Here is a 19,917-nt window from a genome sequence, read left to right as displayed (position 1 = left end):
GAATTGAATAATTTAAAATCAAATAATCATAAAATGGAGTAAATTGAAAGGCAAAATGTTTTGTAGTGAAGTTGGAAATAATAGAATAAAAGTGCATGTTCTTATTGAATAAAAATTATGTTACAAGGCAATGTCTTCATTATTAAATTTTAAGTTCTTGCAGAAATATTTATTATTAGATAAGTTTTCAGTGCCTTGTTTATTCATTAAATATTCATTATCGTACATTATTAATTATCATAATATTCATTATTCATTAAATATTCATCACTATTGTTAATTCATTAAATAATTCTACTCATAATATTATCAAAAGTCTAAATAATGCACTCCTTATATACAAAGTATAAAAATATATGTATATTTCATATCAATAAGCATATGCATATTATTGCATTGAAATAATATCTCGACATATTTATTCACTTAAACCTAAAATATGCCTATTTTTAAAGCGCCTCTACATTAAATTTAAATAAGACCTTGTCCATTTTCTTTTGAATTTCATTTTTTAAATTATTTAATCGAGTACCTTTAACAATCATTTCTTACTCGTTTTTTATAGCTTTACATATTTGGCTAATAATTCTATTTAAAATTCAAACTTAATACCAAATAGAACTGCGAGTAACAAACGAATCGCCATTTGGCAACATTAAAACATGACAATTTCATACCTGCCAACTTTTACGCATTTGACGTAAAATTTTACTTCTATATTTAAAGTGGTAGTAAAATGTATGCTTTCTAAATGTTCTTTGCATTCATAAGCTCAATTTATAATTTTTTTGACCACCACTATTTTTACAAAATATTAAGCATATATGTTAATATGTAATACTTTTGAGGTTGTCTGCATAAGCTATTATAAAATACAGCGTATGTTTCTGCCTAAAATTGTAATTTCATACCTGACAACTTTTACGCATTTGGTGTAAAATTTTATTTCTATGTTTAAAGTGGTGGTAAAATGTATGCTTTCTATATATTCCTTGCATTTGTAAACTTAATTTATAATATTTTTAATTCACCACTATTTTTAAAAAAATTAAGCATATACATTAATATGTAATACTGTTCTAGTAATCCGCATAAGCTTGTTCATAATACAGCAAATGCTTCTGCCTAAAATTGTAATTTACATTTCATTTTACTACCACTGGGGAATATCATCCTTGAAAGGATTAAAAGTTGGCAGATATGTAATTTAAATTCCATTTTACAACCACTGGGAAAAATCATCCTCGAAAGAATTAAAAGTTAGCAGGTATGCAATTTTTTAGGTTCAATTCACGCAACCCCCAAGAATTTTTCGTCGTGCTTCGAATTTTTTAATCTCTGTTGTGTTACATTTTCATACACATCTTACTACTTTTACCTCCGTTTAAAAAATGACGCGAAAAGCCAATTTGTTATATTTTTTTAAAAATTTGAACTGAAATAAAATGAGATATTATTTCTCAGTTATATTGCGGTTATAACATAATTTTGGCTTCTTCGTCGCATCACAAACCCAATACGAAACACATTAATCTTAGTTACATGTTATAGTAATATTACTGTATAATTGATATTGTATAGTATGTATGTCATGCAATCCCATATAGACATTTTTTCAAGAATAAACAAAAAATTTGTATTACCCATAGCATATTGCATTATAAAAATCTTTATTTCAATCTTGAAACACCATACATTCGGCACTCTTAAGGTTGAAGATAGCGGGTTCATATCCCATCGACTCCTGATCATTGCTTTGTTTTTATCTCTTTTTTGCTCACTGTTTGTCTACATGATCTTTTCAGTTTCCGATTTATAAGTCGTTTTTTGTATTTAACACGAAAGTCCTTAATATGGTTCATTTATTGACATACTTATGTATGTCAATAAATGAACCATATATTCAGAGATACCTCGTTTTTGTAGGCATATATAGCGGTGGAAAATTTGTGTTTTTATGTATAATTTTGGTAAGTAAATATGGCTTAAAGTGTATTTACTCACACTACATATAAATAATACGATGGCTAATATACACGTTTACGTGGTTCCAGCTATACCAGGTTGAGTCCATTAAATTGTTGGCATAATAACCCAAATTCTGTATTATTTTCAGTTCTTATTTGTCTATCCTTTAAAATTTGTTTTAGTTCGCATTCTTGTATAGCTTAAAAGATTTCATACTAAAACAAACATTATGATCCACAGAAGCACAGGGCTGCTTACCTTCTGTGCTTTTTGAGAAAATTTCTTCCAATTGTAGCTAATTTTATGTCTTTATGTATTATTTATTGTTTTGAAACCTTGATTTAAAATTATTTTCCTCACTGCATGCAAATAATTAAGAAGTTTATATGAAACCCACTTTGTTCCAGATCTATCTCTGTAAGGCATTTAAAATGCTTGCAAAATTATCAAAATTTTCAAGAGCTGTAGTTTATAATTGTTTCCACTCTATAATATATTTTTCAAACACAGTAGCAATCGGTTATCCGGGAAATCAAGTATGTGTACTAATATTTAATTAGAAAAAATATTTTGAATTTCCTCAAAATAAATTATATTTTATTTAATTTTATTCTAATTTTAGCTACTTTAATTTTAGTATAATTAATTTTAGCCTGTTTTATTCATTAAGAAGTGGCATCGGTATATACTGTATTAAAACGTAAGCTGTAGATTAGTTTTCACCATAAGGAAAAGGAAATAATTATATAAATTGTTAACTTCATATAATTATTTTTTTCCTACATGATTACCACTATTATATATTGTTATACACTATTATTAATTATCTCAAACTTGTAGCGTCTGGTTAGAGTGTCTGGTCGATTTATAACCTTCATCTAGAGACGCTCGGTTGTCTCTTGGAATTTCAATGTTGCTTTTTAAGGTAAGTAATTGCGTTGGACAATGTTTGGATAGATGCTTTGGTTTAGGACTTTATTTGATTTAATTAGGTAACCCTTTGCAATCAAAATCTCATTGCAGTCTACTTAGTATAAACTCCGTTAGATTTTATAGGCACTGTGGTCGCAGCAACTTATTTCTAGTTCATGATCATAGTATCCTTTCATTTTTCCTTTTATTTTTCTTTATTTTCATCAGAAATCGTGATGAATATATGACACGATCCAATATATCACTGGGAAAAGACATCTACGGCGTCTAAAAGCCTTTACAAATTTTATGACTATTTGGTCGCCTTCAGATATTACATGGTTGGCGTGTAAATAATGAATATTCCTCCTGTATACTTTTAGTGGTTGCTTTCAATTTTTTTTTACCTCTGAAAGAACCTCGAATGCAAACTGTCACTCTAGCTAATTTCAGATCCAAATTAATAGTATTCCATTACTTATTTTTGTATGACTCGAATTGTATTGTTTATTTAAGATACTTACCATACTAAAAAAATGCTACAATTTCATTTGAAAATTTCTCTGTAACTTTTAAATTGATGTTGAAAGAACTTTTATTCTACATTCTACTAGCTCTTAAAGTATGCAGGGGTCCCAATGGCACCTAAAATTGTAAAAAGTGGTAACTAATAAAAAACTAAAAAACTATTAAAAGAGATTAAAATTAGTAACCTTTTTAGTACATGTCTTTCATATTACTATTGAAAGTGAATGCAAGCTATATTTTTATCTTGCTTGCATTATCTCTAATTGATACGGTCAATGTTTAAAAGAGGTATGTTACAAATCTGCACTTTTGAGAAAAACTAAAACTGAGTCAATTGTGAAAAGATTGCTTTAATTGCTTCCAAATCGTTGGATTCTCTTCGTTAGTCAGTCTAGAAAATTGCCTAGTACTTGATAATCGGTGATTGATATTCCAAAATCAACAAGAAGCTTATTTTCGCTGAAATGTTGCATACCCCCTTCACCACTGTACTAACCGCTTCAGTTATATGCTTGAAAATATCTAATTTGCAATGTACATCATGATGGCAGTTACCATTGAATGATTATTGAATTAAATAAATAAAAATGAATTACGTTTTTAACACTTTCTACATTTTTAGGTATCTGTGTCATTCCTAAGTAAGACTGTCGGTCTTCTTTTTGTTATTGAGTTACTGATGTGCTGCAGTATTAAAAAAAAAGTAGTATTTGTTAAATTATAAGAAAGAAATGTAGTCAATTTAATATCTCGTAGAATTTGACATTGGAACAAAATATTCCTTCCAAAACAAAATGTGCAATGTCAGGGGTACTACAGACGACTAAAAATTTAACAAGTGGGGAAAACTCAATACATGTTTAATTTACTTAATTATTCAATAGTAACTACCAACATGACATACATTGAAAATTATTCATATTTATGCAAAAAAAAATATCTGCATACCAGCCAACATTCACTCTTTTCTAGAATGGATTTTCCAAGTGGTAGTAAAACAATTACCAAAAAACTATCTTCCTCAAAAATATATTTATATTTAAATCAAGTTGAAATTCACTATCGTAAGGACTAATATGAGAGATGCCAACTGCTCCGGACACGCCAAAATAATTAAAAAAACGGTAAATAACTTCAAACTACTTTTGAAAATATTTGACTGTTTTTGCTTGCTTTTTAAAAGGTATAGCATGAAATAACTATTACAAAGTAGTGAAGTATATAAGCCTACAAAATATTTAGAAATAGTGGTGGATAAAAATCTACTAAATTGAATTTATTAAAACCAAAAATCACAATTGATAAACTACCACTTGAAAATATTTATTTGCCGTCCGGAGCAAGTTGGCATGTCTGTAATATGCTTTTATATATTTGTTGTAATTATTTATATGTAGTGGTGGTCAAACTGATTTAAAATTATTATTGTAATTCAGAAAGTTTTGTGAAATAACATGAACTTCGCTAGTCCTTTAAATATGAAAATAAAATCTTCCTGGAAAACCGGAAGAGTTGGCAGCTATGTTTCTGCAATCTCCTTCAGTAATAAACTAAAAGATACATACTAGAAAAGTTGCTAATTTTAATCACTTTCAATAGGTTTGTGTCTTTTATTAATCACCACTTTTTACATGTTTAGTCAGCTGTAGTATCCATTCGATACTAACAGTCGATTTGCTTTTCTTTTTTTTAAAAAAAAGACGTGTTCTATCAGTGTGACACGGGCCATACACCAAGACGGAAAAGAGCAAAAAACTGGTACGAAAAACATTTCATTCTAGCATTTTTACCAGAAAAATTTAATTTCTGTAGCTACTGAAAGTTTTCTTGCAATTATAGTATGCATATGAATATGCCTTTTTTTCTAAAGAAAAAGTAGATATTTTTTAATAGAAGAGAATAGATTTACTTCTCCAAAAAAGCAGTTTTAACTGAAATGGTTTTACTACCAGTTTTTCTTCTTTTCCTTCCCGCTTTCACCCATGTGGCCAAACGGTACATATCAAAAGAAATGGTATTGCGGACAAAATTAGCATTAGCAGAGATGCCAACTGCTCCGGACGGGAAAAAATTGTTTAAAAACGGTAAATAAGTACAAAATAAATTTTGCAAATATTTGACTGTTTTTGCTTGCTTTTTGAAAGGTATAGCATGACATAAGTGCTCATACTCATATGTGATGGTTATCTTAGCATCAGCCCCGCTAGGGGCTCTAACTAATTCATCTGAATGGAAATAAATAATAAATCGCCGAAGCGCAACTGAAAGGTGAAAGTTGGGGTTCAGTATCTTTTACTGAGAGAAAATTAAAATGAAGTAGTGAGATTGAGCAAACAAGTTTAGGAGAGAGAGAAGATTTTTTGTGGCAGACTGCCTCGCCTCCCTTCGAGGTCATACCCCCGAGCTTCTCAGGTGCACAGTAGCCACATAGCCTTAGGGAAAAGGAGAAATACATAATAAATGCGCAAAATTATTTACAAGTATTTACAGCTATTTACAAAATTTACGGGACAAAACCATACCTGCCAACTTTTACGCATTTGGCGTAAAATTTTATTTTTACCTTTAAAGTGGTAGTAATTATAAGCTATTTTTTCTTTTATAAACTTAATTTTTGAATGATTTTGATCACCACTATTTTTAAAAATCTTATGCATATATATTATTATGCGTTACTCTCACCTTGTTCAGCTCAAGTTTTTTCAGTTACAACGTATTTCGTTGCTTAAAATTGAAATTCCGTTTTAATACCACTGGGAAAAACCATAATTGAAGGAATTAAAAGTTGGCAGGTATGCAAAACTCCGTCGGATAGGAAGGACATAAGTTCTCTAAGATGGTGAATTATATAAGCCTATGAATTATATAGAAATAGTGGTGGATAAAAATCTACTAAATTTAATTTATTAAATCAACAATCACAATTGATAAACTACCATTTTAAAATATATATTTGCTGTCCGGATCAAGTTGGCATCTCTGCATTAGTAGTAGAAAAAAGTCTTACTTGATAATAAAATGTTGTTGTAAGTCGAGAAAAAATCAATTTCAATAGATTAACGCTGAATCTAAGGCTTTCATTCAAATCGAAGCAGTTTGTCTTTCTCTGTGATATTTACACTTTTACTGAGACAATAAAACCTGACATAAGTGCCATGATTGCAAAAGGTACAAACATTAACCATGTTTATTTCTTTTCATTCCAATAACAATTACTTTGTAACAAATGTGAAAGCTAAGTCAATGTTTTTGATTCAAATTCATACGATTTTATTTTCAAGATTACTTTAAATCAGAAAATTTAATCAGAATAGGAAATTTTTCGATTTTTTTCGTAATTTACCTTATTTTATATAAAAACTATAAAAACTATACAATACTACTAGTAGGTTATGGTTAACATATGATTTTTGACAGATTTCTTCAATCTGTGAAAAAGGAAATCTATGTAGAAAAGTAGTTTTGTCTAACTAAGCCTATAAAAAAAGAAGCAAAATATGTAACAGGTAAAAAGTTTTAATTTATCATTATACTCATACCCTCCAACTGCTGCGGAATTTCAGTAGTTTCAGAAATCTTCTTTTCTGACGGTAGCAAATTTAATGTCTTAACACTTTACCGACCGGCCGTCGATTAATCGACGTTTTGTTCTCAGCGCATACCGACCGGCCGTCGATTAATCGACGTTTNGTTCTGATAAAAGTTTTATGAGAGATCCATTTGCTTTAAAAATTTCTACTTTGGTTCGCTACCACTAGAAAGAATTATTTTCAAAATCCTCATAAGTTGGAGGGTATGAACTAACCGAAATAGGAACCTAATTTTGTCCCTAGGGTTTTTTTCTCTTCAAATGAAGTTTTTTTTTTTTTTTTTTGAAAAAAAAGTTTAAGTGGTAGCACACATTTTTCTTTGTTAATTTTCATTTTGAAAGAACGTGACGACTCCGCCTACAAAAGCACGCTAAAAACAAAAATATGTCAATCAAAAGTAAATCTGAAAAACTTTTTTTTCTATGCTCCAAACTTCTTTTTTTAGAGGATTTTTTTGCGGAATTGTAGATTGATTTTCCGAGTACTGTTACTTAATTATTAACTCTTTTGCTCCGACAGTCGCATTTACGTACCAGCCTTTCTAAGTTTAGAGATGCCAACTGCTCCGGACACGCCAAAATAATAAAAAAAACGGCAAATAACTACTAAGTAAATTTCGCAAATAAAAAGTGGTGAATTATGCAAGCCTACGAATTATTTAGAAATAGTAGTTGATAAAAATGTTCTAAATTGAATTTACTAAACCAAGAATCACAATTGATAAAATACCACTTTAAAATATATATTTGCTTTCCGGAGCAAGTTGGCATCTCTGTAATTGCTGTTATATGTATTCGTTCATGCGTCAAATTGACGTGCGTTCGTAGAGACAGGTATATAAGAAACGTCCGTAAACCTAGTGTTAAACAAAAGTTATTTTAATATTTATCCATGTTGCACGCATCTTCTTAATGAGATAATTGAAAAATTATGAATATCAAAACACTTTAGAAAGCTTATAATGATGATAATAATATTTATTTTTATTTTTATTAGGTGCTATTTTTACTCCTGGCTCTGAAGAAATGCAAACAGCGTTTAATTACGCAGTGTCATATCACAACAATAATGACTCTCAAGCTAGGTTTAAAGTGGAGCCTGTTGTTGAAGTATTAGATAGTGATGATTCTTATAAAATTGGACAAACATGTAAGTAGAATAATTTTCTGATTAAAAATGATATTTGTTAAAAATTAATTGATTAAATTATTTAGCATAATTCTCTATCTGTACTCTTATTACCTTTTTCCATTTTTTATTTGCAAAGGAATAATTATAACGCATATAAACCTTTTTAATGTGCCAGTGTGACGTTAAAATGGAACTGTAAATCTTTTTTTTTATTATTTTTCAATTGGATTTTTAAATATATTTAGTTTTATAGATAACTCATAACAGATAAAACCCCTACCTATTTTTTACCACTGTTTCAGTATGGTATTATTTCAATAAATGTATGTCAGAAATGGTAAAAATGAGTGGAACAGATTTTTTTCTCAATCTACACCTTTCACATCCTTTTGGTTTTACGTGCTTCGAAAAAACTTTTTTTCTAATAGTAGTGAAATAAGTATTAAAGCATTCATGTAGGCAAATTCCTAATTCACCTCTCACCTTTACTTGAAACACAACAAGATAAACATCCGGCTCTCTTTAAGCATGCTTAAACTATTTTCTTTTATGATTGTCTTTCAACAGCCAACTTAATATTTGGTTCTAGACAACTTTTACAATTACCAATGTTCAACTCCGTAGTCTTGCAATTTTAAAACCGATCCAGAAGATAAGGGAACTCTTGGATGAAGTATTGGGAGAAATTTGCCTTCGTGGAGAACTTTTTGACAGAGCTAAACCACATTTGCGTTACAGGGAGAGGAAAACTACAAAAATATCCCACGGTTAGCCTGGTGGAAAGGGGACTTCTTGATCCTTATAATATAATGAAATTAAACTTAGTTAAATGCATAAATTATATGTTTAATTTAATCAGATGAGTTACCACATTTTCATATAGGTAAGATTTCATTATTGTGTTATGTGTGTCCAGCCAACGCCTCCTATAACTGAAAGCCTTCACACGGTTTCTTTTAGGTAGTCCGATCAGACCACTATAAAGGCAAACCAATTAACGAAAGAGCCATTTAATAAAAAAATTAGTAAAACTAAGAAAGTGGTAGCAAATATATGTCTATAATTTTTTTTTAATTTATGAGTATAATTGATTTGTCTTATTTACTTGTCAACCACTACAGATTCAATTTTCAAATGTAAGTGATAAATTTCTCTTAATTACTTTTAATATAGAATTTAATTTCATGCACACCACTGGTTCACATTTTAAATAGTCTGCGCAAAGTACGTATAAAAAACCATGTGGAGGATTTCTAATGTAGGAGGTGATGGTCCTGCGTGTAAGCAGCAAACAGGGAAAGTTATTGAAACACTCTAAGTGCTAATTATGAAGCACAACTATGGAAATTATGATAAAATCTTCAATAATTAAAATATCTAAAAGTTTTATTTACATTACTAGCAGCCTTCTTCATGCTCTATTATGCGTAAGCAACATTCACATTACTAAAATGAATTGTTCGAATGCGAAAGTGATGAAGGTATCTCTACAAAATTTAATTTATTGCGCAGGTTAATGAAGTTTGAAACTCAACAAAGTATGAAATTAACTCTCGCTTTATTTTAAACAAGTGCAATTAAATGAATGTTTGGTATGTTGGTTTCGACTGCTATGATAAAATTATTTGTAATACTTTACTAGATAATAGCTGTATTCATGTGTAAAATTTTCCTCTTCGTTGACTTTTTGTAAGTGAAACTTTAAAATTATAAAACATTTTATTCATCGAAATTATTTTACAGTTTTGTTCCTAATTATTGGTTGGCTAATTTACACGTGCTACTGCTCGAATTAATAAGATTTACTTCTGTTCCTATGCACAAATTTTAAGTAGCTTTATTCCTTTAAATAATTGTCTTTTTTCTAACAATTATATTTAAATAGAATTTCAAATTAAAGCATTTATTCCACTTGTTCTATAAGTAAGAATCATTTTCGCGTAAGCAGAAGAATAATAACACAGCAACAGACTGAATAAATTATAGACTCTATTAAATGAACACTACTTAAAAATGTTTTTCATTAATCATTAAGATTGTCAAAAACTTTTAATGTTGAGTTCAAAACATTTTATAGAGTTTAAAAATAAATTTAAAATGAAAAATTCGGATTGGAAAAAAATTACACCAATATTTAAATTATGTTTCTGCTAAACGGTAAAAGAGCAATTGCCAACAATTGAGAGAATATTTATATGTTTATTTTTCTTGGTATATAACTAAGAATTATTTTCGTATAAACAGAAGAATATTGGCACAGCAAGTGACAGAATAAGTAATAGACTCTATTAAATGAGCACTACTCAATAATGTATTTCTTTAATCTTTTCGGTTGGCTGAAATCCAAATGCAATGCGATGACTGCAACAAGAAAAAAACGTATTTTATTCATTCTGAAAAAAAGAACATACTTTTTCCTCTTTTTGAAAAAAACTATATTTTTTTCCGGAGTAAGTAAGTCTCTCTTGGACTTTATTTGTTTTGTTTTATAATCAACTTATGAAAGCTTTTTTTTCCCCGACATTTATGTTAATGATATAATATTTTGCTTCAAATATTTTCTAGATAAATGATCAGAAACAATACTTTCGTTTCGAAATTAAATACTTTCTCTAATGAATTGAAATGCAAATACAGATTTTAAAAGCATTTAAACAGGTTGGCACCTACCTTCTCATTTATAGCTGTTTAAAAAAAAAACGTATTATGTGGTAGAAATTTCTTTTTCAAAATCATTACTTCTCTTAGAGAATTAAAAGATCTTTCCTTTCCTTTATTTAAATAAACGGGGCACCTGGGCCTCAAAGAGGCCCCTATCCCATACATCATTAACAATACAGTAAGGTAAAATACATTGATTTGGTAAACATTGTGGTTGCCATAAAAAATCGAGCCGTTTGCATGAGAAATAATAAATTAATGAAAGAATTCAATATGTCAAATAGACGGTTTTATATAACATTAGAAATATTGATTGTAGACTTAAATTAAAAATAAAGATAAAACATGATTTGTATGTAAAATAATTGATTTTTGAAAAATGAAACACATAATTGATGAATATAGATAAATCATACCTTGATACATGATAAAATAACAACATATTTGGAGAAAATGCAGTAAATATATTTTATCAGAGAAGTATTGCTCATTAAATACAATAGAATTTTCAGAAGAATTTATCGTGCATAAGTTGATAAATATGTATGCATAAATTGGCTATATTATCAGAAAATAAATATTAATGTAATTTAATTTAACTTAATTAAAAGTCTGCTGTGAAAAGTTCAGTGAATTTAACTTGAGATTCTTGAAAATAAAAATAGAACTCACTGGGATTGAGATGTTTCCCCGATGATCCCCGCAGAAGGCGGAGCACTTCTTCTTTTTTGTGCAATTCCTGTAATTCGTTGATTAATGACACTAATCGGTGAGCAAGTTTAGGCGTCGAATTTGATGTTGCCCGAGGGCTCCTTCTACTGGGACGGGTCTCGCACCCAGTATAGTTGGCTGTGTGGCCGGTGTAGAAATTACAGCATTTTGGAGGTGTTGTTCTGTCTTTGTTGCATTCATGAGACCAATGGTTTTCAGCGCATTTTACACACCTTGCAGTTGCATTGCAGTATCTTTGTGTATGTCCATAATTTCGGCAGTTGTAACATTGTATAGGTCCTCGACCTCCTTGAAATGGTTCGATTTTGATCGGGATCTGTTGATTATGCAGTTGTTGGGTATGCTGTTGATTTCGAATACTCTGCAGTGATTCGCCGTTGATGTTAGAATTACGAGAAAAAGAGGAAGGAGCCGATAGGACTCTCCCATTATCTTCTTAAACTGCACTATTTTAAAGGTTTCAATATTGTTTTTCGATTAAAAGATCTTGTACCGCAATAATTTATTTATGATTTAGGTATTCGTGACTATAACTGGTAAAAATATAAAATGAAATAAAATGAAAATAACAGTAGAAAGTACACACTAATTTTCATTTCTGTTCCATGAAATATTTTGAATCTTGGATATTTTCACGTCTTTAATTTCAAATCAGCAAACTTTCATCTCTCTAAGGTTAAGTTTTTTTAAAAAAATCACTTTTTTTTTACTATTTTTGTTGAATTAGGATTAAAAACGCTATATGTAACAAGCGGTCTCATAAGTCTACCGAAAAACTTATATGTGAGTTTGAGTCCAAGAAAAAATTCTTGAGGGGACCATAAAGATGTTTTAACTGTTTATGTTGGTTTCTTGATTTATCAGCAATATTTGATGGTAACCATCATCCAACAATTCCCATCAGGTGGTAATGGATTTCAATAGGTCAACAATCTTCCATCATTTCATATTGGAGGATGATACTTAACTATATGATGGTCAGTCAACATGTTATGTCAGAAATTCTTTGAGCAACAAATTCTATCATCTTATGATGAAAAATATTGCTTCAGTACTATGATGGTCAATCAATGGGTTATGCTTGAAATTCTTAGGACAACAACTTCCATCATTTTCGGATTTGATATTCTAGTACTATGAAGGCAATCATCGAATGATTTTTGGTATTGGCGAACCAACAACACCCATCATCTGATGATGGGACGTATTGATTTACCATTACTAGACAAGTTACCTATCAAGTATTGTTTGCTATTAATAATGGAACTTCATTTTTTATTTCATGATATAATAAACTCAAATATGATAAACCATTTCACATTGATGTCAAATGGTGTATTCTTCATGTCATGTTGACAATATTTTGTGTCGAATATTTTTCAACATGAAGTAATGTTTACATAACAACTATATTTTACGAATATTAAATTGTTGGGTTATAAATACAAATTGTCGGTTAAATAAATTGAAAATTCATTTAACGAAAACTGCCAGAAAAATTTTACTTTTTTCTGTGAAGGAAGAAAAAGAGTAAAGCTAAGAAGTTGTGCGTGAGCAGAGGTGGCATAAAAGTTGCTCCCTTCGCTTGCTTCGGTGAACAGTTAAAAGATCATCGCTGGTTAACGTACCATGTAAAACTAAGATCCACTTTTTGAATTGATGTAAGCCTGACCATCAATCCCAAGTGAAGAGAGTGTGACTGGCTGACCAGAAAGCTAGGCCAATTTTAATATCAAAGCGTTGGGCAGTATTGATGGTCCCAACAAAAAGCATGTGAGTTTGTATTGAAAAAATTATAATAATAACCAGTAAAATATGCTTCATCATTATAAAAATCCATCCTACCATGATGGTCATGCTATGTTGGCCCAACACGAAAAGTTCCTAATTTCTAATTTGGGATGTTGAGCAGATTTGTTAATCTCATCAAGCTGTATGATGGTTTTTGATGGAAATTCAAGATGGTAACCATCACATATATGCTAGTCAATCAATGAAAAACCATCATGGGAGCATTTCATCAGAATTAAAATTCCATAGAAATCTACAGACACCATTATGAATCGCACTGAAACCAACGTACATCATCAAAATTTTTTGATGTTACCATTAAGAGTTTTGACTTGGGAAAACAGAATGGTAGAATGGTAGAAATCATATACATCTCGGTGCGCTGCTGCGAAGCGGCATTAACTGATTCATCTTTAATAGTAATTCGATGATGAGGAGTAGTGAGGTGGAATGGAGGTGGGAGGAAGAGGTGGAGCTCAGCACCAAAAATCGAGAGTGTATTTCGTGTGCTAGGGCAACGTCATATCCCTGAGGAAAAAGGCAGAGATTGGGCCAAATTTAGTGTTGTCGTCAATTAATTCAATATCTAGGAGTGAGTTAAAATTGCTGGTGGTACAGGTTTTTGCTTCATCGTAGAAATTTTGGTTTAAATTTTTATATAGACGTTGATGTCATCAATTTTACTTGGGAAAGCAGAGATCATCTTAAATATTTATGGGTCAAAAATATTACACTTGCTGTGGTAGATGATATTAGAACAAGTCACTAAATTTTTCAAAGTTTCTACCATTGTGAGCAATGCATGTGTTAAACCGTCGAGTTATGGATTGGCGGGCTTCCTCAAATACACCTGAGCTTCGTTGGGTACCCGTTTGGCTACAGCACCGGTGGTTTTTGCCACCACATTTATATTTCGGAATTCAGAGGTGTTATGTACACCGTATTTTTCAGTACAACCCAATAAAGATATCCATTCTGCGTAAATCAGGAGAGTGTGGTGGCCAGGAAAGCAGTCTACCTCGTTCAATCCACCACTTAACGGTGAACGAAGACCTTTTCGAAGTTGAGATGTTATGCAAATCTTCTGAATCCTTTGTGATGCCCCCTACCTCCACTTAAAGTTTGTTCCAAATAATCCTGGGACACTCTGTATAGTGCATGTACTTTCGTAAAAAACGAATGTTATAAAATCTAGCTACCGTGATGCCTTATTGGTTTTTTTAGCTATTTAAAGTATCGTATTTTAATTTTCAATTACAATATTTTCATTAAAAAGTACTGTTTACATGCATATGTAACTACACATTTCTTTTTGTTTGAACTTAAACGTATTTTAAGGAAGGTGAAAATATAAGTTGTTCTATTATTAATAAAAAAATTTAAAATTTGATACTTTCAAATTATGCTCCCTTTTTATTACTTTATTAAATTTCTAATCCATATATTTTTAATTAAAACATTAAAAATATACGGATTAGAAGTTACAAAAGATTGAGACGAACATTTAATTTCACAGGTAAACGAAAAACTGTTGCAAACTTTCTACTGAATTTTAAACATCCATACGAAAACATTTATGTTGGAGGAAAGCAGAAAGTTCTTTTTTTTTACAGCTAACATTTTAACTCAACAAAAAATCATCTTCGAAATACATAAGTTCAGGTCACGATCTTTTGGAAAGTTAGCTTAATCTCACGTATTTGGAAAAACCATGAGAGATATAATGATATTTATAACCTAAGATTTTAACTTTTTGGTCTCAGATATTCCCTCTAATTGAATATCAAAATTCACCATACTGAAATTTAAAATGAAAAAAAAGAGTGGTTGCTCAAGTTTTTTGCTATAAGATTTTTTTTTTCGGAAACCAGAAAGCTCTTTTGTGTTTATTTACCGTTCATCACTAAACCTTAAATCTCCAGAACATGTTGTAAAAATAAAAAAAACTATTTTTTGTACAATATCTTTTGTTTTGTCTTACGTGCAGATTAGTAAACTCGATAATTTCAGTCTCCGATATTCCTTCTAATGGAATATCGAAATTTACCACTCTGAAACTTAAAATTAAAAAAAAAGAGCGGTTGCTCAAGTCTTTCGTTTTAAGAGTTCTTTTTGTAGAAGCCAGAATGCTCTTTTGTGTTTACTAACTGTTCACTAAACCTTAAATCTCCAGAACATGTTGAAAAAATAAAACAGTTTATTTTTTATCCAACATATTTTGCTTTGTCTTGCAAGCAAATTAGTAAACTCAATAATTATAAAAAAAATATTTAAAAAATATTATTAGATATAGCTGTTGCTTATGGGTATTTTTTACAAATAAAGTATTTTACTTTAATATTTTAGCAACCGGTCTTTTTAATTAATCTAAAAAAATACCTTTTCAGTCAAAATGTTTAAAAATGTGGATGTTTGTTTTCAATTAGGGTTTACACAGTAGATGTTCCCCTTACCAATAGATCCAGGAGTTCCCTTGTCTTCTGGATTCAGTTCGAAATTATAAGGATAAGGAGGTGAACATTAGTAGTCGTAAGCCCAAAAATTGGGTCAGCTGTTCAATAACGTTTATAAAATAAAATGAAATATTATAATGGGATTCGAAATAGACACTACTTTACTGGGATACGTTATGCTTTGTATTACTTTGGCATAATACGGATAATGTAAATTTATATTTACTAGAATGAAAAAAAAAATATTCTTCTGATTTCTTTATTCAAATTTTGATTTATAAAAGCATTTAAGAACATATCATAAAATTTCAGTATCGGTAATATTTTAATAAAAACAACCGTTATTAAGTATGAAGTCAATGTTTTTATTAGATTTAATCGAAAAAATTCACCGTTTATGGATTAAAATAAAACTGAAATAAAAATGATGAATCTCTTTTTCGTTTAAAAGGGAAATTTTCTTTATAAAAATAACCAAAACAATACTGTCTTTTTCTGCAAGAAACGTAAAGCTTTATATTTTTAGTTAAATTTAATTCGCCTTAATGAATAATGCGTCTTTTTATTAGTTTCGATTATCAAAAGTTATAAAAAAATAATCCAGCTTTTATATTACAATGTTAAAAATAAGAACAACTAAAACAGTGTTTTTAGTATTTCAAGGTAATGCTATCCATGTAAGAAAAAATATCAGTATATTTTTAGATTCAAATGCAAATATGCGAATATTCTGAAAAAAAATAGAGTCCGAAAACTCAAAATGTGTTTCATATGAATTGTGTTTGTTATTCGATATTTCTTTTTTTTTTCTATCCGAAATAAACTTTTATGAATGCATGAATAAAACATTTGTTTACTTGCTTACAAACATAGACTGTCGACAGCAAAACATATTTGAGAAATAAAAAATAAACTGCTTAAAAGTATACACATAAATATGTCTCATCTCGGGAGCTTCTGAGTTTTCATCGTACACATAAGTATGTAGAGAAAAAATATTTAACATATGCAAAGAGTATAAACGTCTTATATTGACTTCACCCGTTACATAATATCACGAACAAGTAAAGAGCATTTCAAATATACAACTAGTGACCTAGTGCAATATACATGACGACTGCTACCATTTTTACGATACATTTTTCTTGAATGTATAAAAGGGTAGTACATTTTACGATGCATCATTTCATTTTTGATTTATTAAATTTGATTTACAATGGTAGTAACATATATTAACATCATTTTAAAACGGTAGTAAATTTTACGATTTATCATTTCATTTTTGATTTATTAAATTTGATTTACAATGATAGTAACATATATTAGCATCATCATAAAACGGTACTAAATTTTGTGATTTATCATTTCATTTTTGATATATTAAATTTAATTTACAATGATAGTAACCTATAATAACATCATTATAAAACTTTAAATTTTATGATTTATCATTTCATTTCTGATTTATTAAATTTGATTTACAATTATAGTAACGTATATTAACATCATTATAAAAAGGTAGTAAATTTTGCGATTTATCATTTCATTTTCGATATATTAAATTTGATTTACAATGATAGTAACATAGATTAACATCATTATAAAACGGTAGTAAATTTTACGATTTATCATTTCATTTTTGATTTATTAAATTTGATCTACAATGATAGTAACATATATTAACATCATTATAAAACGGTAGTAAATTTTGCGATTTATCTTTTAATTTTTGATTTATTAAATTTTATTTACAATGATAGTAACGCATATTAACATCATTATAAAACATTAGTAAATTTTGTGATTTATCATTTCATTTTTGATTTATTAAATTTGATCTACAACGATAGTAACCTATATTAACATCATTATAAAACAATATATTTTATGACTTATCATTTCATTTTTGATTTATTAAATTTGATTTTCAGTGACAGTAACATAGATTAAAATCATTATAAGACGGTTGTAAATTTTACGATTTATCATTTCATTTTTGATTTATTAAATTTGATTTACAATGATAGTAACGCATATTAACATCATTATAAAACGGTAGTAAATTTTGTGATTTATCATTTCATTTTTGATTTATTAAATTTGATTTACAATGATAGTAACATAGATTAACATCATCATAAATCGGTAGTAAATTTTACGATTTATCATTTTTGATTTATTAAATTTGATTTAAAATGATAGTGACATATATTAACATCATTATATAACGATAGTAAATTTTACGATTTATAATTTCATTTTTGATTTATTAAATTTGATTTACAATAATAACATAGATTAAAATCATTATAAAACGGTAGAAAATTTTACGATTTATCATTTCATTTTTGATTTATTAAATTTGATTTACAAGGAAGGTAACATTTATTAATATTATTATATAAGCAATATGTGTATTAGAAAGGTACCTCCTGTAGGTCACTTCCATTATTTAAGCTGTTTCTTTAAAGTGGAATAAGTCAATTTAGAGTTAAAAAATTATGTAGTTACTTATTTAGTTTTCTATGTCATTTTAATAGTCATTATTTCCTTTTGATGCTTCATCAAATTATTAAATTGTACTGTTTAAAACATCATCTTGATTGACTATCCATTGTCAATATTTTTAAACTCCCAATCACTTTAAAACTGCAGCAAGTTTCATGATTTTTCATTTTCCTTTTGATTTATTAAAATTAATTTTCAATGATTAGTGACTTATATACACTTTGTCTCAACATTTTAAACAATATATGTATTGGTTAGGTACCTTCGTTGGATCACTTACCGTATTTTTGTTTCTTTAATGTGGAATAAGTTCATTCAGAGCTAAAAAGTAGTTTGTTTTGTTGTCTTTTAATGATTTTAATACTAATTGTTACAATTTAAGGTTTCATAAATTTATAGTGTTAGAAACATTACCTAAAATTATTGTGAACTGCTAATATTTTTAAACTATCTAGCACGTTAAAATGGTAAAAATTAATCATTTCATTTTTGATTTATTAAATTTGATTTTCAATTATTAGTAATATATACCAATATTATAAAAACAAATTAAACAATAACTGTATAGGAATGACACCTTTGTTGGGTCACTTACATTATTTGAGTCGTTTAAGCAAAGCAAGTCCATTTAGAAATAAATTTCGTTTATTTTTTTCTTTTCTCAATATTTTAATGATAATTGTTGCATTTTGATGTTTCATTACTAATCATGATGTTTCATTCATGATGTTTCATTACATTTTCTTACTAAATTTGATTCACAATGATTTGTCACATATATCAGCATCATGTAAATAATTTAAGCAATATTTATATTGGAAGGACTTCAATTACTTGAGCCTTTTTTTAAAGTTAATTCCGTTAATAGTTGTGTCAAAATTGATAGTTTATTTTGTTTTTTCTTTTATGATTTTAATGTTGTTGCATTTTCATATTTCACCAAAGTATTAACAATATTAAAGTATTAACAACTTCACCTAAATCAATTGATGATTGCCAATATTTTTGAATTCACTCAAACACTAATCACTAAAAGACTCAGAATTATAACACTTTCCTAAAAAAAACACGAAGAAAATTACGAAAAACAATAAGTTTCATTTATTACGCATAAGCTTCAAGTAAACAGAACTCATTACATAAGTTCAAAATGAAGATAAAACAAAAGAAAATTACAGAATTATTGAAATTATTGAATATCATTGAAGAAGAATTATTGAATTCACTCAGAAAATTATTGAATTCACTCAAACACTAATCACTAAAAGACTCAGAATCATAACACTTTCCTAAAAAAAACACGAAGAAAATTAAGAAAAACAATTAGTTTCATTTATTACGCATAAGCTTCAAGTAAACAGAACTCATTACATAAGTTCAAAATGAAGATAAAACAAAAGAAAATTACAGAATTATTGAAATTATTGAATATCATTGAAGAAGAATTATTGAATTCACTCAGAAAATTATTGAATTCACTCAAACACTAATCACTAAAAGACTCAGAATCATAACACTTTCCTAAAAAAAACACGAAGAAAATTAAGAAAAACAATTAGTTTCATTTATTACGCATAAGCTTCAAGTAAACAGAACTCATTACATAAGTTCAAAATGAAGATAAAACAAAAGAAAATTACAGA

General features: G+C 28.6%; 1 protein-coding gene across 2 annotated transcripts in view; it reads left to right on the top strand.

The window, feature by feature from the left end:
- Positions 1–19,917, top strand: part of LOC107436206 (glutamate receptor 1-like) — a 148,960-nt gene that overhangs the window by 33,012 nt on the left and 96,031 nt on the right. For both annotated transcript variants that reach the window (XM_016047817.3, XM_071188134.1), the window contains exon 2: positions 7,995–8,147. In XM_016047817.3, coding sequence (XP_015903303.3) covers positions 7,995–8,147 — 153 coding nt within the window. The remainder of the gene's footprint in view (positions 1–7,994; positions 8,148–19,917) is intronic.

The sequence above is a fragment of the Parasteatoda tepidariorum genome, chromosome X2 (genome assembly GCF_043381705.1).
Source record: "Parasteatoda tepidariorum isolate YZ-2023 chromosome X2, CAS_Ptep_4.0, whole genome shotgun sequence".
In the NCBI taxonomy this organism is placed as follows: Eukaryota; Metazoa; Arthropoda; class Arachnida; order Araneae; family Theridiidae; genus Parasteatoda; species Parasteatoda tepidariorum.
Note: the sequence above shows the minus strand (reverse complement) of the source record. Positions and strands in the feature narration are given on the sequence as shown.